At 34.0% G+C, this 25,470-nt stretch overlaps 3 protein-coding genes across 5 annotated transcripts; 2 read left to right on the top strand and 1 right to left on the bottom strand.

The window, feature by feature from the left end:
• The first annotated feature begins 148 nt into the window (after window positions 1-148).
• On the top strand, window positions 149-12,622 carry LOC106136974 (isocitrate dehydrogenase [NADP] cytoplasmic). Its single transcript, XM_013337692.2, has 9 exons — window positions 149-388; window positions 1,223-1,338; window positions 3,881-4,025; window positions 4,954-5,153; window positions 6,860-6,994; window positions 7,361-7,464; window positions 7,613-7,763; window positions 9,122-9,355; window positions 10,643-12,622. The coding sequence occupies exons 1-9, from the start codon at window positions 319-321 to the stop codon at window positions 10,793-10,795; spliced, it is 1,308 nt and encodes a 435-aa protein (XP_013193146.1). The 5' UTR covers window positions 149-318; the 3' UTR covers window positions 10,796-12,622.
• Window positions 12,623-13,218: 596 nt separating this feature from the next.
• Window positions 13,219-16,296, top strand: LOC106136962 (O-glucosyltransferase rumi homolog). Its single transcript, XM_013337670.2, has 6 exons — window positions 13,219-13,542; window positions 13,641-13,825; window positions 13,915-14,103; window positions 14,903-15,033; window positions 15,216-15,363; window positions 15,784-16,296. Exons 1-6 carry the CDS (start codon window positions 13,422-13,424, stop codon window positions 16,201-16,203), a joined length of 1,194 nt encoding a protein of 397 aa, XP_013193124.2. The 5' UTR covers window positions 13,219-13,421; the 3' UTR covers window positions 16,204-16,296.
• Window positions 16,284-25,042, bottom strand: LOC106136961 (probable serine incorporator). 3 transcript variants are annotated; one of them, XM_013337667.2, is made up of 11 exons: window positions 24,835-25,042; window positions 23,430-23,594; window positions 23,109-23,197; window positions 22,751-22,846; window positions 22,304-22,482; window positions 21,613-21,728; window positions 21,002-21,214; window positions 19,428-19,563; window positions 18,974-19,000; window positions 17,484-17,631; window positions 16,284-17,348 (listed from the first exon to the last, which is right to left on the bottom strand). In XM_013337667.2, the coding sequence occupies exons 1-11, from the start codon at window positions 24,868-24,870 to the stop codon at window positions 17,216-17,218; spliced, it is 1,338 nt and encodes a 445-aa protein (XP_013193121.1). In that variant the 5' UTR covers window positions 24,871-25,042; the 3' UTR covers window positions 16,284-17,215. The 3 variants fall into 3 exon arrangements, with proteins under 3 accessions (XP_013193121.1, XP_013193122.1, XP_013193123.1); XM_013337668.2 differs by lacking the exon at window positions 18,974-19,000 and having other exon boundaries at window positions 17,484-17,646; XM_013337669.2 differs by lacking the exon at window positions 18,974-19,000.
• Window positions 25,043-25,470: the final 428 nt, after the last annotated feature.

Here is a 25,470-nt window from a genome sequence, read left to right as displayed (position 1 = left end):
GATGTTCGATATGTACCTACTATATTATTATAATATATTTGGCAGTTTCACTTCACTATATCATTTGTCAGAGTTGACAACACTACTACAACAGTACTGTCAACCAACACAACTACCCAACACCAATACATACACAAACCACCACTATCTATTCGATGTATTTGTACGTATTGTTCACTCACTACTACATAACAGTGAACATGATTACAGTTGTGTTGTGACTTTAGCTCATAAATGGTGTAGGTGCTAAAGTTTTAAAAACCAGTACATTTACAATATTATTAATATTTTCAGTAAATTTAAGAATATAAATTTACAATGGCCGGTAATAATTCAAGACGTCTATTCCAATATGTGACTGAATATTCTTTAAAGCCTGCAAGAAACTGTAAGTTTCAGTTCATAGTTTATTGGTTAGGTAACTTTTCTCTCTTGTCCCCTGAAGAAATTGTTGCAAATTCTTAAGTTACATTTTATATTATTATTGCATGTTCGGGAAACTTACATAATTGAAATAAAATGTGATGTCTGTACATATCTTTCCTATCTGATTGTCGATTATTAAAAAATCAGACATGTATAAATCTAGGTAGCTAGGCATAACTGTATTTTGTTATGAATGTAACCTATGTATGTATTATTTTTCTTTTCAAAGTTTATTGTTTGCCCAAATTAATATTGCTACATCACCTTTGATTAAATCATCATTGATACACATCAAACTTCTAATTATTCTTGAGCAAAATTAATTTCACTTCATATTTGACTTTTGAAGACTAATAATCCCATAACTCTGGCACAGTTGGTATTATGTGACAGGTCTACCAAAAACAGTTTTGTAACAAATTACTCATTACACATTTTTTAATTTGCAGTTAAGTTGATTACCTCCTCAAGCTTAACTATGTTTTGATAATAGGTTGACATCAATTTTGAACAAGACATATTGCTGCAATCCCATTCTGAGAATAAAAGTATGTTACTCCTGAACCACCGTGACCTCACCTCGCATCTACCTACTTCACCCACCAGAGGGACCACATAGAATTTTAGTTTTCCCACCCACTGCATTACAGCAGAAATATGTCGATATTAATTCAAAATTTATGTAGGTCTAGTCGGCCTTATTTCATAAAAATTCTTTTGACTTTATGAGCTGCTAAGCAAAACAAAAAAAAATCTTTTTTCTTTATTTTATTAATGTGTTTTTCAATGTTCTTAGATGCTACAGCTAAGAGAGTGGTGGCTTCCAAGCCCGTTGTGGAGATGGATGGTGATGAAATGACTCGCATCATCTGGGAAAAAATAAAAGAAAAGTTGATTTTCCCCTATGTAAAGGTAAATTCTTCCAGTACCAATAATTCTATTAAAATTTTATAATGTATGAATAATTGAAATTTAGGTGGTTATAAATTTTAGTCAACAAAAATAAAATTATATTTTCATCAATACCTATCAAAGTATGTATTTTGTGTTATTCATTATAGTGGGTTACAAATTCACAATAATCATAATAATGACCAGAAATAAAAACCGTTACAAAATAAAATTGTACCTATCTCTTAACCAAAATGACTGGACATAAAAATATATGTTTTGTCAACCTGTGTTCTTGATAGTATATATAATAGTATATATATGAAAAAAAATGTTATTCAGCAGAAAACTGAAAAGGACAAGGCACACAATTAGAGGTTGTTAAAAATGCTCAAAACTAGTGATGAATTGGGGAATTAACACGGGAATTAAAAAGAGAAAACACAGTAAACCATTAAATTATGAGTGGATGAAGTTAAAGCTATTGATGATGTTAGACAGTTGGTGTCACATGGACGATAGAAGCAACTGACAGAGAGAAATTGCATATATGTAATTGCAGGAGGCCCACAGAGTCGATGCAGCAACAAATAAAAAGTTTGAAAAATGTAATTTTGTCTGAATAAGGCTTATATTATTAATTAACCAATTTTAAGGCCTGAATGATTGCTCCATATTGATGAAGAAATGTTGCTGATAAATGTTAAACCATATATGAAATATAATTTATCTGACACAATTTCAAGCCACTCAATAAAATTCACGCGGGTGGAGCTGCGGATGAAAGCTATTATAAGCAGGAACTTGTTGTTTTATTTTTATTTAACAGTCAAAAAATTAAAGCAACTTTAAATCCCGTTATGCTCGAAACATAATTAGCAGCATAGTCACGTATCCGCTATCTCAAATCGACGGCAGTTGTAACTTCGTATCACTGAGTACACCAAAATTATCATCGTTTGGTTATCATTTCTAAGCTTTATTTGTTGTATTTTATCGGCTTTTACCGTGCCAAGTTAATTGCTCTAACGGTGAAATTCCATTTGATGCACACTAAACTGTGTGTTATTTGAATTCCATTGTGTCCTTGCCCCAAATAAAAAATTGGTCGAATTGATCTTTTTAAGCCCGGACTACAAGTAGGGGAATTTGTACATTGACCCTTAAGGATATCATAATTAATCCTTAAGGATAACATAATTCTCAGGCAAGGGCGATTAATCGAAAATATAGTTTGTTGTGTAGATATTTTTTTTAGATGGTAGTCTGGTAAACACAGCATGCAAGTGATACTGTACATGCTCTGAGTCATCTTTAGTAGCACTTTGTAGTTTGTTTTGCAAAGGAAAATAAAAAAGAAAATCCGAAAAAGTTATATATATTTCAAACTGCATATGTAATTTACCAATTACATATTTGTAAGCTGTTATTTCATTAGATACGTCGTTGTCACATCCGTTAATGGTCATTAAGATCCTCCTCATAAAATTTAAGGTCACTTGATTAAAAAAACAAAGAGGTCAATTAGGTGATGTGATAACAATAATATTGGTTTATTTATTGTTATCACATCTCGTGTGCCCTAGTGGTATTTTTAATCACTGAAATCCGTATACACATAATAATACCTAATTATATCTCATTAATAAAAATATTTTATGTATTTACAATGTTAAAAACGTACTATGTGGCTTAAAAACGTACTTTTAAATGCTGAGCATTTAAAATATGATCACTTCATCTCTTACCCCTGAATGTCAACCTTAGAAGTGCGTAAGGAAATAGCACTTTCCTTGTACTTACAACAAACATGATCCAAGCAAGGTTAGGTTTGGAGGGGTTCCTATTTGCACTATTTTGGGAGGTCAGATGGTTAGGAATCGTTTCTTGTTATAACCTGAAAAATCTACTCCCGAGTCGTGCGGTCAAAGGCAGACCTCGGGTTCCTACCGTTGATATCATGATAATATATGTTTATCAAGAGAACCTCAATTCCAAAAGATTAAAAGTATATAAGTTTTTACAATAGTAATTTCGTTATAAATGCCTCAGTTACATTCGAGACCAAGACTCCGAGCATGAAAAAGTTTTTGAGTTCTTGCGAATAAAAATGAATCAAGACCGGTCGGGATGGGGTCGATGGCCTTGATGTGATAAATATATACATTGGCATTTGGGATCCACATTCGTTTTAAACTGGACACGCCCGTTTTTTAAGTTCAGAAATAAATTCGTTCGTTGCACCAATGTATTGCAAATATGCCTCTGGCCGACCTGATGACTATCTTTAGGTACAACAATTTATTTCTGTACTCAAAAATGAGTGTGCCTGTATAGTTTAAAATTAATGTGGACAAGCCCCCAATTTTTGTGAACTTGGAGGAATATTTGAATATATTAGCAAAATCAAAACACGCGTATAGTCATGAGCATCACGACTAGAGCAAGTTTGTAATTTACGTTTAACTTAATCTAAACACATGCTTATCTGCATTAGATATAACAATGTACAACGACTATAAATAAATAACATTATAATAATGGTGATTCTGTTTTGAAACAGTTAGATTGCCTCTATTTCGACTTGGGACTTCCGCACCGAGACGCCACCGACGACCAAGTGACCATAGACGCAGCACACGCCATCCTCAAGCATAATGTAGGCATCAAATGCGCTACTATCACGCCTGATGAGCAGAGAGTAGAAGGTAACATTTAAATCAGCAAACTAACGTGAGGATGAACCAAACCTATAGAAAATAGTTAGCCTCTCTCATGACCTCTTTGAAGCAGGAGACAAAGCTTTGGTAGTAAAGAAAAACTGGACTATATTAGTAAGTACAAAATACTGTAGCCCTATCCATGGGGTCGAGAAAAAGAAATTAGGTAAATGGAAGGGAATGCATTGACTCCATGCAGTTTAATACCTAGTTATGAACTACAGAACTTTATCAGAACAATAAATGAGCCAATTGGAGCGTATGTAGGTACTGATATCGTACCGGAAAAGACATTTTTCGCTATAGGTCTATAAAAAATTACTTTCTTGCGTGGTATTCTTTCTTTAATTTTCATAAATTTAGTTTTTCTTTTTTCATTGTGGATTGCATTTATTTTGTCTCGAGTACAAGTACATACATAACGGCACTCATTGGCTTAATTTGTCTGTTGTTTCAATGTTTAATAGTCTGGTTCTGGAATGAAGGTTGACCACAGAACATCATAATTATTTTCAGGAGATATGATCGTGAAGGCGACAAAACACATACTTGTAATACATTAGTATTCCACCCAGTCAATTGAACAAGTACTTAAAAAATATAATCATCACTCACCTGGCCTTAGTACCGGTTGCGTCCTCCCTTTTTGGGGTGGACTCCGCAAGTTGCCCTTGTAAACATGATCCTCCACTTGAAAAGTTAGGTTTATACGAAATAACTCCCGCCTGAACAAAGACACCTATCATAGTAAAATAAACAACATTCAGATTTTGGTTTAAAAAAATATTTGTGGAAGTTATTCTATTACATATGTTTACGTGTTCCTACTTGCACCCTCCACCACTATAGTTCGGGTTCTGGAGTCCGCCTAGTTGCCTACCTAGGTACTGAAATTAGAATTACATTCATATCACAGAATTCAAACTGAAGAAGATGTGGCTGAGTCCAAACGGGACGATCCGCAATATCCTCGGCGGCACCGTGTTTAGAGAACCCATTCTGTGCCAGAGCATCCCGCGCGTGATCCCGGGCTGGACCAAGCCCATCGTCATCGGCCGCCACGCTCACGGGGACCAGTACAAGGCGCAGGATTTCGTGGTGCCTAAGCCGGGGAAAGTAAGTTATTTTAAATCAAAGCATTTATTTGCATAATAGTTCTACATTTTTGTGTGTGTATTATCTATATATATACAATAAGTCAACGAAAAGCATATTCGTCCTAACATAATTCCCTGCTTAAAATATGCAAGCGCACAATATTAATCATGGAATACCTATGCTACTAAGACAAATACAATAAATGTTATTGTCCAAAATACATACTGATAAATGTAGGGACATTATTAAAAGGGTTCATACAGAGATGCCTGACATGGGAATACGGCTAATTAAAGATTTTTCTCGAGTCATTCACAGAAGCCATACATGTGGAGTGGTATAGGAACATTGATTCGATTGATTGTATAAGATATAAAATGATTTGTGTCATAAGTAGGGTTTGCTGTTTCAAAACAGTATGATCCACTGTTTTTAAACGGTTTTATTTAGCTCACCCCGTAAACCCCGTTTGTTTTATTTATTCTTGGGTCAAATTTAGTAATTCAAATTTCACCCTCTTCCTGTCAACCGATTAATCTGAAATTTTGTATACACTTTGGATTTTGGTGACAATATAATTATGTTTATTCATTATCATTATAAATTCAAGATGGCCGCCGTTACAAAATGGCGGATAATTTAGGTTTCATTAATCCCATCAATATGGGTATCAAATGAAAGGGCTCAACAAGCAGAATACAATATACTACAAAAAATTGAAATCCAAGATGGCGGCCTCTACAAAATGGCGGATAACTTAGGTTTTATCAATCCCATCAACATGGGTATCAAATGAAAGGTCTCAACAAGTAGAATACAATTTACTATTCAAAATTAAAATCTAAGCAGTGGGATAAAATCCTGAAGGTTAAGTCTATCCCTGTGCCAAATTTCATTCAAATCGGTCCAGTAGTTTTTGAGTTTATTCGTTACAAAAACAAATAAAAATAGGTAAAAAAACTTTTTAAGTTAAACGGTTTTATGTTAAACATACATTGCAATGTTTAATATAAATGTACTAAAAACCAAAAAATAAAAAAATAGGTAAAAAAACTTTTTAAGTTAAACGGTTTTATTTTATTTTTTGGTTTTTATTCTTAAGATTTAAGATAGGCTAGAACACCAAAATTAATGGATTATTTATAGATTTAGAAATACCATTCGTACCTATAAATATTGTAGCGGGAGCGATGTTTCGGGCTCGACCGCTGCCAAAGGGTAGATTTTCCGCCAGGCGAGGTGTTATATCTGGGGAACCGCGGCTCCGATGATTTGACTCGGAGGTTGTATTTATACTCTAATCCGTGAAATCTTTTGAAGCGATGAAAATGTCGTGCTCAGCCAATCTAAGCCCTGTCAGCAGAAGAATCTAAATCACGCAAACAAAGATTTCTGATTTTTTTTACTGGGTTTGAGTGATTTAAAAGTAGACTTTTTGTTATTATGGTGAATAAAAAGTAATATTTTTCTTTATCCCACATACCTACATTCCAAGTTTAAATGTTATCCTACATACCAGTACATTTACAATAACTTTTAACAGCGTAATGGCCAGGCTCATTGAACGGCACTTTTATCAAATTTGGAATGTTGTTTTAATCGTTGTGACTGATAATGTTAAATCAGCCAGTGGCATATAATTCAAACAGGAATGCTGTTTGTTTCTTATGAGACACTTGACTGGTTAAAATAACAAGTTTATGAGTCTTCTTTTTTTTGTTCAGGTGGAAATGGTATACACGGCAGCGGACGGCACCGTTCAGAAGTATCTGTTGTTCGACTTCAAAACCCCCGGAGTGGCCCAGGGAATGTACAATACAGATGAATCTATCCGCTCCTTCGCACATTCTAGTTTTCAAGTGAGTTTATCTTCTGACGAAAATAGAAACAGGTGCTTTTTAGTAAATTAACTTTTAACAATTCAACAGGTGTTTTTTAGGTAAAAAAGGAAAGGTACACTACAATGTAGCATAGATTTTCAAAATTAAGATTATTATGTAGGTGTCGCCAGAGTGAAAGGTAGCAAGTAATTACTTAAGTCCAAAAAGTAGTAAACTTATTTCAGTTACAACATTTTTGTTTTTAGTTCATTGTCACTTTTATCAAAAAGTATTTATTTACCTTTAGTCTGAAGGTTTTTTGGGTCACAAATACGTTTATATTATTAAGTTTTTTTTTTGTTATATTTTAGTAAATAAACTGCCATTGTATTTACATTTGTCCAGGTGGCGCTGCAAAAGAAAATGCCTCTTTACTTGTCTACAAAGAATACAATTCTCAAGCGCTACGACGGTCGTTTTAAGGACATATTCGAAGAAATATTCCAAAAGTAGGTACCTATAAGTTGCCAAATTGTACTGTTTTTATTTCTTTTGTGGTTCTTCTTTACAAATCTAATACACATGACAAAATCAATCTTTTTCGACGAACAGTAATTTAAATGATTTGATTTAGTATTAAAATATGATATTTGCCAGGGACTACAAAAAGCAGTTCGACGACGCCAAGATCTGGTACGAGCACCGGCTTATTGACGACATGGTGGCGCAGGCGATCAAGAGCTCGGGCGGGTTCGTGTGGGCCTGCAAGAACTACGACGGCGACGTGCAGTCGGATATCGTGGCTCAGGTATACCTAGAAAACAGTGAGGATTTAAATCGGTAATAGGTTATGTTAACGTTGTGATATCCGGAGACATGATGGCTACGTACGAGGTAATTGCAAAATTAATTCTCAACCTAGCCTTCAGTCATATCTCTATGTGTTTGCCACAGAATATGAGAATATGACTAGTGAATTTTTTCTTGAGGACGTCGTAAGGGACGAAATTGAATATCAAATGTTTTCGAAGTAACGGCCATCAAAGTTTGCCAAAACATTGCACATATCGGCATACACATTCAACGTATTTTCGATGACCGATTTCAATAAAAAATATTTTGAAGGAAGTTATAAAAATCTCATAAAATACGTACATGAACATCCACTCATACATACATTCACGTTTACCCTATAAAACAGTTTAAAACTACACAGACGCTTTTCATTTTCAAGTAAACTAAAACAAACTCGTTTTATCAAATTAGGTCGACACATAATCGAGTATAGTTACTCAGTTTTCAACCAAAGGCACCAAAGCGTTGATCTGCATTAGAATTATACAATTATACTTTGAATTAGGGATTTATGTTAAGATTGAAACAATTGCGTTAGTTTGGACTTTGACCGGATTGATGAGGCTTTGACCAGAAGGTCAAAGCCTCAACAATCTGGTCAAAAGTCGTAATATTTAATTGGAATAATTTATTATACTTACCGATTTCTATGGTAGAAAGAGTCAAATTCGATCGATCGAACTTGAGGAAGGACGTGTAAATTACTCCTTAAGTTAAATTAAAGTATGGGTACGATGCAACATTCAGTTTGTGGGATTATATTAAAGTGGTATTTAGAGCTGGCCATAGCACTTGTAATTCTATCATAAATATTACGCAACGAGACTGACACGCGATATTTACTGGTGTCAAATTATACCACACAACGGGGTTGAAGTAACTGGGCTAGATAAATTGACATGTAGACTATGCCCTGAGTTATATATAGTTATATAAAACTTATGCAATTATACAGTTTTATTTATATTCTTAGTGTTGACGATCACTGCAATATTTTCTCGTTTATGCTATCAATCTATGTACATATATAATAATGGTTTTAGAACTAAAAAAAAATGTATTTAGTTAAGTAATTTAGTTAAGCACAGTAATTCTTATTACCTACTTTACTCTTTACATACAATATTCGGAATGAATTTGTTTTTTACTAGCGCAGTTAAGTAGTAGCGACCACTTCACTATTACAGACTCACTTTATAATGTCATAATAATTCTTCTTCTGATTCTGAAACCAGATATTTCATATAATCAGTTGTACCTTTTACGTCAAATAAACGTTAACTCTCTATAATATCTCTTTTGTCTTCCCAGGGCTACGGATCCCTAGGTATGATGACGTCTGTCCTGATGTGCCCGGACGGCAAAACGGTGGAGTCGGAAGCTGCCCACGGCACCGTGACGCGACACTACCGTATGCACCAGCAAGGGAAGCCCACGTCCACCAACCCAGTGGCTTCCATCTACGCCTGGACCAGGGGACTCATACACCGCGCCAAGCTGGATAACACGCCTGACCTGGAGCGCTTCGCATTGGCTTTGGAAGAGGTATGTTTAATTAAATATTCGTTTTTTGTTGTAGCCTATCAATATGATGTACTTTAATATACTTTAATTTAGTTAAATTACTCGTTTTCTGTCATAAAAATATGGACTACTATTTGATAGAACCCTACTTACCAACATTTTGCATTTTACTTTGTCTTGGTTGCCCATTGATACCAAACTAGGAGTACAATCATGGAATGGTCGATACCATCTACGTCGGCCTTTCTGAATATCCTATACTTTTAAACGAGCAATATTTGTTCTCTCTTCTAACTCGTGTTCTTAAAAACACCTCTAACGATTTTGATGAAATTAAAAGTTTAGGCACAGGGGTAATAAATCTATTAAGGTCCCACACCCAGGAAAATTAGTTTTTCCCATAATTTTACCCAAATTTTTTTTCCTATAAAAACGGTCGATAGGGATCGACAATTTCGGCACCGCGATAGTTCGTTTGATGAGCCTTGGCGACGGGGATATTTTAGTTTATTTTGGTGGGTTTCGAAGTTTGTTTGTAAACTCTTTATTGTACATAAAAAGAAATGGAACAAAAATAGAACAGTCCTTGGATTTAGAAGAATATGCAGGTACTATGCCGGACTTATTCCAATCGGGATTTGTAATATTCTTCTCGTACAAGCAGGTGTTGATTTATATATTTTATCATAAAAACTACTACAATTACTAAACTTAACTACCCCGCAAGGGATATAGACGTAATTATATGTATGTATATGTATAAACTACAATCTTATAGTCTTGGAAATACCGTACATATGTAGATAAAGTTACCCAGCAGACTTTTATCGTCATATTTACAATGAAATCGCCATAGTTAAGTACTTAATTGATTTCAGTATATTTCCGTATAACATCAAATAATAATTGATTGATGAGTTTTATTAACCGGCCTGCATTATCTTATTAATCAAGATATAAGCTGTTATTTACAGCCACATTTAATTATTATAACTGATATAGATTGTAAAATCGAGACTGCAAAACGAAATAATAAATAACTTTGGTCTTGACAACTTTGTAAAATTAGTTGTAATAGACTAAGTAGACTATGTATTTGGGACAAAATTCATCATTATACGTTTTATGAGCTTAAATTTACTCTTTACTGGAAAAAATATACTTACCAAAAGTGAGTTCGTGTGTGTATTAGTTTTATACATTACTTTTTAGTAGATAGGTAAATTTTTTGCAGAATGGACGCACAATAACAATCACATAGACAAATTCATCTTCTTGGCTATCGATTAATGTCTTATTTTTCAACAGGCATGTGTAGAATGCATTGACGGCGGCAAGATGACCAAAGATTTGGTGATCTGCATACACGGGCTAGCCAACACCAAGGAAGGCATGTACTTAAACACTGAGGACTTCCTGCTAGCCATCGCCGACCAACTCGAGCGCAAACTCACTAAGTGAATTTAAGAAAAATGCGAGAACTTTTTTATAGATATATTAATTTCTATCAAATTTCCCTATAGATAGTATTAGATGAAATATTATTGTAATTAATATGCCATATATTGGATATTACAATGAATGATACGAGTCTGATTTTACAAGTCATGCGTGGTATAGACTGATGGACTAATTTGTTGGCACTTAATTCTTTGTATAACAAACCTCATTAAAACCTTAAAAAATACAATTAAGACGTTAAACCTTCAACAACACAATCTTCTTCTTTGTCGTTACCTTTTCCCACTGTCTACGTGGGGTCGGCACAGTATGTTAGTTTTTTTTTCCAATTCTGTCAATTGCCATCTCACTGGTTACTCCCTTTCTCCTCATACTATCCTTTACGCCGTCCATCCAACTCTTTTTCGATCTTCCCCTATTTCTTAAACCTTTAAATTCCATATTTAAGGCTTTTTCGTAACATGACCTTCCTCTCCTGATGTGTCCGGCCAACCTAGCTTATTACCATACATCTTTATAAGTATTGGCGCTACTTTCATACTTCCTCTTATATACTCATTATGTATATTATCCATTCTTGTCACACATCCATCGTAATATTCGCATCTCACTTGCATGCAGTTTCCTTTCATCCGTCGCTTTCGTTGCCCAACACTCAGCTCCATACAGCATGAAAGGTCTGATGACAGTCTTGTATATTTTCCCTTTTTAATTTAAGAGGCGAACGAGGATCGCATGTCAATCCTGTTACTTGGTACTTAAACAACTCAATAAAGACGTCATTAAGTTGGGAAATATACGTCCTAAGCAAAATATTCCAGAATTGGGTGTAATTGGTAAGTTGAGTTATAAAATGACTCGGTTCGCTAGGCCAATAATTTTTATTATAATGCTCAAACAAATAGGCAAAATATGTTATAATAATCAATTATTTAATTTTCTATTTTTTTTATTTTGGATTTTCCTAAAAATTGTTATGAGAAGTGTGCATCTTTTTATTCGATCACACGCTAATGCTAACATCGAGTACTATGCAAATTGTTTGCAGCGTCATAAATTATTTGTCCCTAGTAATATTAGTTAGTAGTGATCGATAAGAACTCTTTGTAATTATACTTGAAACATAATTCGAATGATAAATGAGTGCGGTGCATGCGCATTTTTTATATATTGATTTGCATGACTACTTTAACCTGCTACTATATGTTTATACTGCTAATATACAATGTGTTTTGAAAAGTTTACATATAAATGACGAAGAAACCTAGTTTTTTAGTTCGAATATTTTTGCAACTTAAAGTTTAGTGATGTATGTAACCTATTTCATACCAGTCTTTTGCCTGTAGCTTCCCTCAGAAAATAATTAACCTTTATCAACTCAGAAGGTCTAGTCTACTTATGTGTATGTGCCAAATTCATCAAAATATGAAAGTAGTTGATTATCCGTTAGAAATATAATTTTGCTTCTCATTGGTTTGTTAGTACTGCACCAATCAAAATACAGGTGTTAACATATACCTTCATACAAAATAGGTAAAAGGCGGCCTTAGAATAATGGTATAAATATATATATATTTCTCATAGGTATATTTTGTGAATTGTTCACAACTGTTGTGCATTTCGACTACTATTTTGTATGAATCATGGGTAAAAATTTGCACAAGAAATACCTAGGTACATTATAAATCATTATTTTTATATTGTATACTTGTTTGATGAATTAACATAGATATACCCATACCAGTGATAAAATCATAGAAGACTTGTATATTAGTTGATAAGAAGTATGCATGATTTTAGAAATAAACATTTATTTTTACATAGAAACTTGTTTCATTGTTTGAGTTGCATGTTGTGAAACATTCTTTCTGGTCTTTTGAGTTGACTCGAATATGTGGTAGAATACTACATTCTACTAGGCGCGTTCTTTGGCAAAGATACGATAAATTATCATATCTACTTTTAAAAACTATCTACTCGTCTGTGAGCACACCTTTTGATTTGGTATTTGTGAGTACCAAGGAACGCTTGTACCAAAATGCGGACTTAATCTGAAATTGCATATTATATAAGTAGGTTATTACCAGCATAATATTTTTGCATAGAAATAAGGTGGGCGCATCCCATATTATTTTATTTTGTGAAACTTTTATATCTATTTATGTATCAAGTACTTACCACGACTTAACCGACGAGTGTGCGTGCAGAGTTATAGGTGTGTATTTAGCAAAAGAAGAATGCAAAGATTCTCTGCCTTCTTTCCGGAAGAGGCGTGATTGATTTTTATTTAGGCACTCTACAACTTATTCAGTATTTACTTTGAAGGATAGATTTATTTGCCTCTTTGTTTCGTCTATTTTCATTGTTATTTTTATCACTGTCACAAAATTTGACATTTGATAGCCTTCAAATGCCGAAAGATTCAAGATAAATTTATCAACAAACAAAATAAATACATAATGTAAACCTCATAAATAAATAAGGAAAGCATATAAACTGTTTTATTTCTTTCTCCACCACCAGATCAAACTTTCACTTTTTTCCTTTATTTCGTTCGTTAAGTGCATTTAAAGGTTTGTGATGAGTGGTTTGTACTTCAGAAATAAATATAGATTTTTTCGTTGATATGTATATTATATATCATTTAATTTTCATATTTTACACTTTAACACTTAGTAAAACTGACGATGTATGTTTTAATGATGGCACTTGCAACAGGAGAAACTCAGAAAACAAATATAGCAAAGGTGTGTAGCTTCCACTTTAATATTTTGTAACCTCAAACTTTAAGGATAGAATTTAGAAGATTATATTATTCAATTTGTACCTAATTGACGCATTTCAGTTGCAAATGAATGGGCTCCTGAACTTCTTAAAACCATACAAGCAGCCGTAGAAAGTTATACACCATGTGAAAGTTCTAAATGTGGTTGCTACAAGTCAGTTATTGAACATGATTTGGCACCATTTAAAGAAGGAATAAGTGAACATCAGTTTGATTTAGCGCGTACAAAAGGTACTAAGTATCAGGTGAGAATCAATGACAACTGTGAAAAAATTTTGTATTTGCAAAATAATATATCAATTGCAATATTTTTAGCATGTCCTTGTTTGTCTAGGTAATTGATGGTATAGTTTATCGAGAGAAAGATTGCCATTTCCCAGCAAGATGTGCAGGAGTTGAACACTATTTGAAGGAGCTGGCTCCAAAATTGCCCAACTTGGAACTGGCACTGAATACAAGAGACTGGCCACAGTTAAACAGGGTTTGGGGGCAAGCAAAGGCCCCAGTGTTCTCTTTTAGTAAGGTAATCTAATTTTGTAGATTTTTATGTTTTGAATAAATTGTGTGAAGTTAAACAAAAGTTGTGACAAAACTATAGTTTGTTAAATTGAAATTTATAGAATTATTATTAGTTTGCTTATAAGGATAAAATCAGGATTATAATTTCACATTCTTCTTTTTATTGTATTCAAAGTGTAAAAAATATATCTCCTTCCACCTGATTTTTAGTCCGGTTGCATCCTCATCACTCTTATCATTGACACAGAGCTTGCGGAACTCAAATTAAAGCACAGCTCAATCAAAGGTCAAATAACCAAATTCTCTAACTCCATAGAAAAGTTTGACCAAACTATTAGCTTTACCTTTGTCCAGTGTAATGAATTAAATCTTAAATTAGACAAGTTCTTGGAGTTGCGCAACAAACTTGATCAGATTCAGAGTATTGAGGGGCCTGGGGTATGCCTTTGACCATGAATCCTAGATTGGGGAGTCAGATTTTTACACAAAGTGACTCCCATCTTAAATTTGCAAACTCTTGCAGGTAAACTTAACCCATATTGGATTGATCATGGCTACACATCCAGTTTGATTGCCTGATTGTGCAGGTTTCCTCATGATGTTTTTCCACACCGTAAGAGCATCAGTTAGTTTTCAAACAAATGTGCATAACTTTGACAATAGTCATTGGTACATGGCCGAGGTGGGATTAAAAATCTATGCCTTTCTGCACATCACACATTTTAACTGAATGCATTACTGATTTGACCACTGATGCTTTTAGTGTATAAAAATATTATATTTTTATGGCTAATTTGTTTCAGAAAAAAGACTACTATGATATTATGTATCCTGCATGGAGTTTCTGGGAAGGCGGTCCTGCAATTTCCCTTTATCCGACAGGCATTGGTCGCTGGGACAAACATAGAATATCCATTTCATCTGCTGCTGATAAGTATGCACATACTTTTTTACTTCTTCTTCAAATATATGTTTTTCTAAATATACTATACGGTAGCTTAGGCAAGGACTTTTTGAATCTTTTGCTGTCCTTTCATAAGGAAACTATGAAGCTTATTCACGTTTATGCTGCATGTTGTTATTTTGTTTTTAAATTAGTATCTTTATATATGTAAGGTGGCCTTGGAATGAAAAAGAAGGCAAAGCATTCTTCAGAGGTTCAAGAACAAGTGAAGAGAGGGATCCCTTAGTGCTTCTCTCTCGTGAGCAGCCAGATCTAGTTGATGCCCAGTATACAAAGAATCAAGCATGGAAGTCAGATTCGGTAACTTGATTAGATTATATTATGATAGCTTAGTGGCAGAAACATCGTGTACAATTCTAAGAGGCAGACTTAGAATTGTATGCGATGTTTCTGTGTACTCCAACACTATATGTAAGCAAAACTTCACTCTAATTTTCAATACAGAGATTGATTCAGTGGTTTAACTGTAAAGAGGTAACTATCATATTAGTATGGATTTCGATGAAAAAAAGGTGTAGTTATTTGATAATTCAAAAAAATTACTTAGAAATTTAAATATTATGATCATCAGTAATTTTCAGCAAGTGCTTTTTTAAAAAAGTTGCCGAATTATTACAGTTCAAATATTTTACTTTTTGTTTGTCCTCTTAGAATAATAATATGTGTTTATCTTATATTAACAATGGAAGTTCATAACAATATAGGTATCTTTCTTTTCAGGATACATTATATGCGCCCCCAGCATCTGAGGTGTCATTTGAAGAGCACTGCAAATACAAATACTTGTTTAACTACAGGGGAGTGGCTGCTAGTTTCCGTTTCAAACATCTCTTCCTGTGCAAGTCCCTGGTGTTCCATGTCGGAGACAGTTGGCTCGAGTTCTTCTATCCGGCATTGAAGCCGTGGGTTCACTACGTACCTATTAGTGCTTCTGCGAGTAAAGAAGAAATAAAAGAATATATCCAATTTTTTAAAGAAAATGATTCATTAGCGAAGGAAATTGCAGACAGAGGATTCCAACATATTTGGGACCATTTGTCAGACAAAGATGTAAAATGCTATTGGAGACGTTTGCTGCAAAAATATGCCAGTCTTCTAAATTATGAAGTGACTAAAGATAAAGATCTAATCAAAGTGTAAATGAAGTATTATTAGTTAAGTCTATGCTAAGTTATAAATAGGTAATATTTTTACAAGCAAATTAAAGACATAATAAAACATTGAATGGATGAATGGTTTTTATTTCGATAATATTTCTAATGGTACATTTAAAGAATTAACTTATATCTAAGGATTTAAATAAAAAAAAATAAGACAAACCAATCATACTAAAAAAACATATTTACATTATTAACGACCACATGTTAATCAATATTTCTAGAAAGTAATAATAGAAAATCACTAATTAAGACAAGGAAAAATGTTTAAGAGTAGAAGTATAAGAAAAGTTTGATACGAATATATTATGTAGTAGTTATAGTTACGAACGAGATCTACAGTATATTAAGATTGCACATCTCTAAGCATCAAGAGACTAGTTAAGTCTTAAAAATGCACTTATTTTCTTATTAGTGGTTGGAGTGCATTATGCGGCTATGAAATACGTGAAAATTATTTTGCCGCTTCATAAATCTCTTGCTTTAAACATGTTGCCTGAATGAGAACCTTGCTTTAATACAATAAACATTATTTTCTTTGCTCTTACCGAAGCTATCCAGCAGTTCAGTTTACAATAATAACAGTAATTTTCAAAGGTCGCTCTTTAGTCCTTTTAATTTGTTCATTGCAAATTCGATAAAAGTACTACTAAATCGAGTACATACGTAAGTGTAGGCGGAAATAGCAAGTCTGATCCTACAAACACTCCGGAGGATCCTGGGGCATAAATGACAGACATGCAAGACTACAAACATCTACACGTTTGGTTTTTAGCTAGTTTAAAAATAAATGCGCTTATCCTGTATCGATAGTCTCACAGTAGAACAGTAATTGAAAAAATGCCAAAACTAATCCAATGTATCGTTACATTATTGGCAAGTTTTTGTTACTGATAGGTAAATTTCAACTAGTGTGATCCGGCTAGGTTTAATAATGTGGTAATAAGGTGTAATGTCTGTGCATATATGCCTTATTTCCGACAAGAATGTGAAGTTTAATTGAATTCCCTGTTGGGGAAGACGGCGGGCGCGACGAGAGTCCACACGTAGAGGCCGACGCACAGCCACGACGACGTGATCTTGATCCACATGGAGGCTACGTTGGTCTTGGATAGCTCTGAGCTGGGACTGGAAGGGCAAGTTATAATTTTTTTGTATGTGACTTCTCATGTGTTACAATTTCAACTATTATTAAACGTCATAGCACAAAATCTACGACCCGACAAAAATATCAACATAAAGAAAAGAGTTTTTCATACTCACTTGAACCAATTTGTCAGAGTCATCATAATGTAGAGCGTGGCAAGTGCGAACACGACGTGGAAGAAGGTCCAGGAGTACGCCACGCCATCGCCCTCATTGTCGAACACCTTGGTCTCGGCGCGGCCCGACTCACCGCCATCAGCGCCCTCTATGGAATCATACCCTGCGCTCAGTGAGCGAACAACACATGCAAATGTTAGCAATTAGATTTGCCTCCTAGTACACGTCCGTTGAAATGCAATATGTTCTCTTTCTACCACTTCAGTTAACCTTAAAGCTAGAAAGCGAGAGAAGACAATATATTGCCTTTCAAAATTTGTGAATTGAGTCTGAATGCAATAACGATGCGTTTTTTATCGTTCCCTTTCAGTTCAATTTGAATAGAAAAGAATGACGCGACTGACTGATTATTCTTTCTAATCTAAATTCACAGCAAAAATAGCTGAATGGATTTTGCTGAAATTTGGTATACAACAGTCAAAATGTCTATAGGGGAAAATGGAGACCAGGCATGTAAATAAATTGGCAAAGTGTAGGCTCTACTTTGTCAGTTTCTTAAGTATTCTCAACACAATAACATCATGTATTCACACGAATTTTCTTAACAAATTTGTACCAAAAAGACAGCGTCACCTTTTGCTGATTCTTCAACATTAGAACAGGGTTAGGCAATGGCACTTCGTAAAGCATTTCGGAAAAAAAGCACCTAAAGCTACAGTGACTAACAAGGTACATAAACAATATATATATAGATAAAGAACAAAACAAAGTTAGTGATAATACATATGTAACTATGAGAAATGATAACTTATAGCCCAGTAAATTTTACATATATGATGACACAAAGGTTATTAATACCGAAAGCAAATGATTTTCCCACTACCTACATATTTAAGAAATCAACAATAAAAAAATATATAAAAATAATATGCAAAATTAAAATCTAATTTCTTTAAAATTATTTTTATGTCAAAACATTACCTACAATTTATCAACGTAAATAAAATAACCAGATAATAACCTTTCCTGTCTTTATCTTTATCAATAGATGAGTTTTTAGAGGGAATTGCTGAAAAAATATATACTTTAAAAATTTCTTGTGTATACAAATCAACTGTTATTTATTTAAGTCTTTTGAAAACTCTTAAATAATTCTCGAAATCATCAAAGCGCTTTTAGTAATAGGGGGATAAAATTTAAAGTTAGGTTTCAGATTGAAATGTGAAAAACGTTTGACGCGACACTGTGTTTTGCACCACAGTGGATAAATACCTACCTATGCGTTATTATACAACAAAAATCTATGCCTATGCGTTGTAATATACTGTAAGGCAGACTTTATATATGTTTTTCTAATATTAATATTTGGTTGATTTACATGCCGAAGGAGTGAAGGATGGGGACATGAATGAGATTGTTACTATACCAAATTCTTTACCATGGCAAGCGGGGCTATTGACCAATGATCAAGCGTGTTACATGAACGTTACCTTCGTTAGCGATCAGCCCTCCTTGGCCTTAAGCCGTGTCGTAGCCGCGCGTGACCGCAAACAATGCACAATATACGTGTTAGTGTCACATACATTTAAAATATTTGATGATTATTTGTTTTGGAATAAGTATCAATGAATAGTGCATTCCTTTTAAGAAAATAAAAATTGTTTTCATAGCAAATGATAAGATAGTTATATTTATTTCAAATTTCTAGAATGAACTGATTATTCTTCACATTCACGTCACATTTCGATTTGAGCGGAGTTAAATAAAACCTTTAAGGATCTGTGTATTTGTCTGTGACTCCGAGATTGAAGATGAAAGATAATCTATTTGAGGTTTTGTAATATCTATTATAGGAAATATTAAAACCATTTCGGATAGATATATGATGGCATCAGATGTTTGATGATTTTTTTTATAAGAAAGAAATACAAAAATTATATTCACCTCCACTTCCCTCCTTGGCCAGGATGTGTTCGGACATGGTGATCTTGGACGACGAGGAGGCGGTCCTGATGCTGGAGTAGACCACGCTGCACACCCAGATCACAAGGCCGATGATAGATTGCTTGTCAAACGATGACTGAAAAAATAGGCGTTATATGATCTTGCGTGCACCATATAAAACGTCATCTACTTACTCATTTGCTTGCTCATAAGATTGTGACCAAACACACTCAAATTTTCATAAAATTGACATTCATCATCATCAAACATCTTAGAATTTACTCGAGGCTTTGCTCGTATGGAAGTTCTAAGAGATATCACTATTGAAGCTCTAGTCATTCCTTATACTTATACTGAAATCGGTTCAGTATTTAGTTTACTATAATAATTAAAAAAAAATATCTTAATTTATACGAGTATAGAATATTATGGATTGGGACTATTTACTCGTACCACAGTAAAGTGAACTAATTATGAAAAACAAGATCTGTAATTTATTTACATTATTTGCATTTTTACAATAGGTTTTCGTCATGCAGCGGTAAAAACATGATTGCATAAAAATAAAAATTGCATCAATGTGTTATTCCATTGGCTTACAGTCTAGATTATCCGGCTATATGAAAATACTTTTTAAATTTTTGGACATGCGTTTCAGAGTTTTGTTCATCCATCAGTATAAATTAATTATTAAATGCAATATGTACATAGTTTGAAACTCATGTATGGTAGAAATGTGTAAGTGCTTTATAATACGGAAGGAAAAATTGTGTAAATTACAAAAAGGACTTGGAGCTAAACTAAAATTGTATGTGGTGCGAATGGTAAGACATGACGAAAGCAAAATTGAAAAACAACTAATTTACAAATTCTTAACTAATCTGATTGTTTAACATGAGTCATTTGCAATGTGAAGGACGAATGTGTACTACAAAAACAAGCGGAATTTGAGTAATAGGCGTAAAATTTAAAATGGCGTTCATTCTTTGAAAACTTTAAATGATTCCGACCCCGGTACGTACCCAATATGTCGGCTCCTTGTCCTGCACACGCACACATAAAAGAGATATATGATATATTGATATTGATACATATTACTATGACGTATAACATGTTATAACAAATACATATAAATAAAAGTGTACGATACTTTAGTGTTACTTATGTCGGCCAAAAGGAGTTCATAAAATTGTATCATGAAAGTTAGACATAATCCACATAAAAAAAGTTACTTAAGCACACATTTGCCACGACGCTGTTTTTATCTCGCGATAAACTATCGCTGTTTCGTTTCTCATAATGACGTGAAACGGGACAGCGATAATTTTTCGGTCAATATGTTGGTAACCATGATACACTATGGCCCAATTCCTCTGCTAACAGAAATATGAAGGAACTGACAGTACAATTTGATCGTGTCATTGGCTGACCATGTCCTCCTCAAGGAGAGCGCATCCGATATAAACGACAGGAATGATGAACACACACACCTGTAGTATTTATAAATAGTACGTATAATTCAACGCGAAAATTTAAAGTCTAAAAGGTTTATCTTTAATAAGAAAAAGGTATACCTCATTTCCAGACACGGCGTTACAATCGGCTGGACCGTTGGCCAGCGCGGACCAAGTTAAGTATATGACGTAGAGGGACACCACCGAAGACTGTAGGAGTCCGGAACGCGGCTGCACCTCTTGAATGGCGGGCAGTATGGAGATGATACTAGCACCCACTACCAGGATCAAGTTTATGGAGATGAAAAACTTGGACAGGTCGCATCCGCTTGGCTGGAAGTAGAAAGTTTTTAGAATAAAGGTCCTTCTGTTGAAACACGTTCTGGCCATGACCCTGATGAGTGGGGTTACACAGCTGTACTGGTAATGGAACAAAATGATTACGGAATTAGCCGTCTCTTACAAAATTCAGCCCTTATTACCAAGAATGTAGGTATATAAAACTCTTGAAGAATAAGTATGTAATCAAGTAGATAGTTAATTAGGTAATAGAACATGATTTTTAAATCCGTTGTGTAGTTTAAAGATCTAAATATACATACATACAGACAGGTCAGACGCGGGAAGCAACTATGCTTTAATATATATAAAAAATACATATATAAAAAAAATTTACATTTATTTCCTCAATTCATTAAAAGTATGAAGATTTATACTTTTAAATTGTATACCTTAGTGTAGAAGACATAGAGCAGCACGACGCCGGTGAGAGTGAGCGCGAAGCACGTGAGCATAGCGAGCAGTAGCGCGGCGTACCACCCGCGGGACTCGCTCTCTTCGTACTTGGCTGAGGGCGATCAACGATTTATCAACTTGCTTCCATTAGACATCACTTGCTTTACAGTACTTTCTTATATATCAATAGACAATTGTGTTTTGTGGTAATTTAGAAAAGGACCACTCCACTTTTTACCCGTGGATGTCACATTAATCTAGTGCAGCTTTTACCATAATCCTATAAGGGTCCGGTTACCCTGCAAAGTTTTCCGAAGTTCGCGGGTAGTCGCTTAGCGTAAAAACCTAACTGGCCCATCCAGGATCATACCAAAAAGGCGCATCCCGGGCTCCTATTCAGAGAAGTGAGGATTTAACCGGGATTAACGTTAGGACATAGATCATTTAAAGTAAAGACAATTCGTCGACATTTCAGTAATAAATAAATATTTAAAATAATTTGTCTTATAAAGATTTTCCAAATAACAAAAACATAATTCACTTTACCTACTATTTGTTTATGAAATAAGTCATTAGCCGATAACCTTTCGCATGCACATGTTGACCCATTGAGCAAAAAACAGAAAATGCAACATTTTATGACATGGAGTCACTTTTTCTAGATAATAAATAAACAAAGATACTTACAAACCCAATTCTCAGCCCACGAGTGGGCAAAGTCGATGATCAATATGAGCTGTATAACGATGAAGCAAAAACCGCCGATCATGCCGAACACCATCCAGGTGGAAGCGAACTGACCCTCGGGGATGAAGAAAGCGCCAATGATGCCACCAATCACAAGCAGGTACTTGATGCCCCAGAACCTAGAAATTATTGTTACATACAAATATCACGTCTTGATCCCTAAATTGGCTTTTACAATATGCATAGATTACGGCTGCTGTTTTCTCTTCTTTGTGACATTAGCATGGACAATAATTTTTTTGGTTATATAAAACACTTGTTGTACATAAAAATTATTTAATTCATCTTCATTGCGCTTCAAGAATTTCACAACAGTTATTTATAATATTCCTTTGCTATCAATCTCGAAATGTGTTCAAAATATAATGTCTTTCTAAGATCACTTACCCATTCTGTATACCAGCTCGAGGATCTTTAGATGATTTCACACCAATTGTTATTAGAGCCATAAGTACAAAGAAAAGGCATGCCGCAAAACAGATTCTGTAATCAAATACATTAAATTGTATGTTTATTAGCAAAATACTAGGAGCTACTGTGTTAAATACAATATTTTTCTTTTCTACAACTGGTGAACTCAACAAATAGAACAGAAAGAAGGCATACAACAAAAAAGAGCAATTCTAACTGCAATATGTTTGTGGATCTGTTTTTTACTTTTGTGAGAGATGGATAGATTGGGTGCTGTGTATAATAAATCACCAGATATAGAAAATGCCTATATTATGTTTGTTGAAGTGCTTACCTGTAGACAGCAAGATACCCAACAGCTTGGTTGCAGTCCACTTTAAGATCCCCTGGTATCAGTGTACTTGAATTAGCACAAAATGGTACCTGGCAAAAAAATATTCATTAATAAAAAATTTCATTATATTTCTTAAGCAACACTAGACAACTTCAATGGCAGGCTTATCTTATTTGATACATACAAAAATATAATATGAAACATTTGGTTACCAAATGATTGTGATTTAAAAAAATTTCTACTTATGTTGACAATATAACTACCTATCGAAATCGTGGGATAAATTAGAGAACATGCTTGATTTTACTTATAATTCCTCACCTTTTTTAATTCGGTTTGAAGTCCTGGAGCAAGAGTGATGCACGCTGTGATCATGACGAACAGAAGCATCACAGCGTACATGAGCCGTGTCGATGTTGAGTTGGCACATGATGGACACGCGGAACAACACAATGAGCATGCCGCACTGCCACAGCAGCATGCCAGCTGATAAATGTGGAAAGTACAAATATTTTACTAGTGATGAAAAAAAACAAAAATATTTTTACCATAGCTGAGAATAGTAGGATTCATCTTTATTTTTAAGAATATATAAGTAAAACTTTTATTAACATCAGTACAATTTCAATTTTGTTTTCAGTTTAAAAGAGATAGCATGGATGTAGCACATTACAGGCTGAGAAATGATTAACAATATCTTAGCAATTTTTTTCATTAATGTTACAATATTTAAGCTAGGTTCTAAGGTTATGTTAAACAATTTAATAATATTTACTGAATTTTGTTGTGGTAAACCAGGCGTCTCCTCTAAAGGATAGTACATCTTGTGAAAAATCTTGTGCGAATGTGAGACAATTTTAAATAACAATGTCAATAGAATAGATGAAAATGCTAATCAGTTCCTTTTGTATTTGCAACCATGTCTAAAATAATTTTAGGGTTCCATTATAGTTTCACAAGGAAACCATATAGTTTTGTCATATCCATCTATCTGTCTGTACTGTACTTACATCCACATTCTAGTCCAAGAATGTGGCATATTTATATCAGACATATTCATAAAGTGGTATTGTGAAATATGAATGACTTAAAAGCCAGCTTTAATCCATTATCTATCATTGGATACAATATCTCGTGAAAAAAATTGGCTATTCATAATTTTCAATTTGAATATCTTATTAGCTATGCAAAATTTACTATACTCTGTAAAATTTAGGTTATGGCAAGAGTATGTGTAAAAACATCTTCTAATATTTATAATTAATGCAACCATTTTAACTATATAAATCTTACTTCTATGATGAGCAACTACAGAATGGAACCGAAATTGCTTCCAGCTACACATACACTTGGCTATTTATTTATAGCTAGCTATATACTCCACCCTATAAAGGACATTCATATTAGTCGTATTTTCCATAGGAATACCATTATTTTAATAAAGTAATCTTCACAAAGTGAAATAACCAAAAAATATCTAAATAGATAAGAAAATGTAGCAAACAAAGATGTTTACATTGCAAGAATGAGACTAGATAAAATATTGTTTTCAGATGCCAAATAAATACAACGTGCTACAAAAAGTAGCAATTTTTACATTAAAAGGATGAGAACCAAAAGTTAATAACATAGCTTCCAGGCCCTAAACATATATATACCGTGTTATTCTATATGAAGGCGTAAACAGCAAGAAAAATCTTAAGGCTTACGTATTTGTTACACTCACCTGAGCTGCTGAACAAAGTCCTAAAACAGCACCCATTTTGCCTGCGTTTTTAAATAAGTAATGTTAAATTACTGATGAGCAAAAACGAAACTCAAATAAATTCAATTCCGTAAGATGTCGACCAATAAAATATTTGCAACAAAGAAAATATTTTCAATGAAGGACAAAAATAAGTAGGTACGCATGTCACACAGAATCAGAATGAAATGTCAAGAATGACAGCCAAATGACAACCATTTGACACATAATTCGTGTTGCCAATAAAAAATATTCATAAAGCCAGCCACATCACTGATTTAAAAACATTAAGCCACATACACATCGATTCAAACCTTTGCTGGAACCCATATGTCGTTGAGCTAAGTCGAAAAGTCTACGGGTCTCTACATTACCTGCAACGTCTGAAACATTTTCTTCCCATCAAAACTAAAGTAATGTTGGCTCAAGCACTTGTTATACCCATAATTGATTATGCTGATGTGTGTTGTCTGGATCTAACTGAAGAACAACTTAATAAGCTTGAACGTCTTCTCAATAATTGTATCAGATTTATTTACTGTCTTCGTAAGTATGACCATGTCTCTGAATTCCATTCTCAGCTTAAGTGGCTGCTCATCCGACAACGTAGGAATCTTT

The sequence above is a fragment of the Amyelois transitella genome, chromosome 4 (genome assembly GCF_032362555.1).
Source record: "Amyelois transitella isolate CPQ chromosome 4, ilAmyTran1.1, whole genome shotgun sequence".
Taxonomy (NCBI): Eukaryota; Metazoa; Arthropoda; class Insecta; order Lepidoptera; family Pyralidae; genus Amyelois; species Amyelois transitella.
Note: the sequence above shows the minus strand (reverse complement) of the source record. Positions and strands in the feature narration are given on the sequence as shown.

Coding starts and splice junctions, on each gene's coding strand:
- LOC106136974 (XM_013337692.2), top strand. CDS start 319: ATGGCCGGTAATAATTCAAGACGTCTATTCCAATATGTGACTGAATAT. Junction 6,995..7,360: donor TCGCACATTCTAGTTTTCAA/GTGAGTTTATCT, acceptor ACATTTGTCCAG/GTGGCGCTGCAAAAGAAAAT. Junction 7,465..7,612: donor TTCGAAGAAATATTCCAAAA/GTAGGTACCTAT, acceptor GATATTTGCCAG/GGACTACAAAAAGCAGTTCG.
- LOC106136962 (XM_013337670.2), top strand. CDS start 13,422: ATGTATATTATATATCATTTAATTTTCATATTTTACACTTTAACACTT. Junction 13,543..13,640: donor AGAAAACAAATATAGCAAAG/GTGTGTAGCTTC, acceptor GACGCATTTCAG/TTGCAAATGAATGGGCTCCT. Junction 15,034..15,215: donor ATTTCATCTGCTGCTGATAA/GTATGCACATAC, acceptor TATATATGTAAG/GTGGCCTTGGAATGAAAAAG.
- LOC106136961 (XM_013337667.2), bottom strand. CDS start 24,870: ATGGGTGCTGTTTTAGGACTTTGTTCAGCAGCTCAG. Junction 23,198..23,429: donor TTCAAACCGAATTAAAAAAG/GTGAGGAATTAT, acceptor TTTTTTTGCCAG/GTACCATTTTGTGCTAATTC. Junction 19,564..21,001: donor ACGCCGTGTCTGGAAATGAG/GTATACCTTTTT, acceptor CTATTTTTTCAG/TCATCGTTTGACAAGCAATC.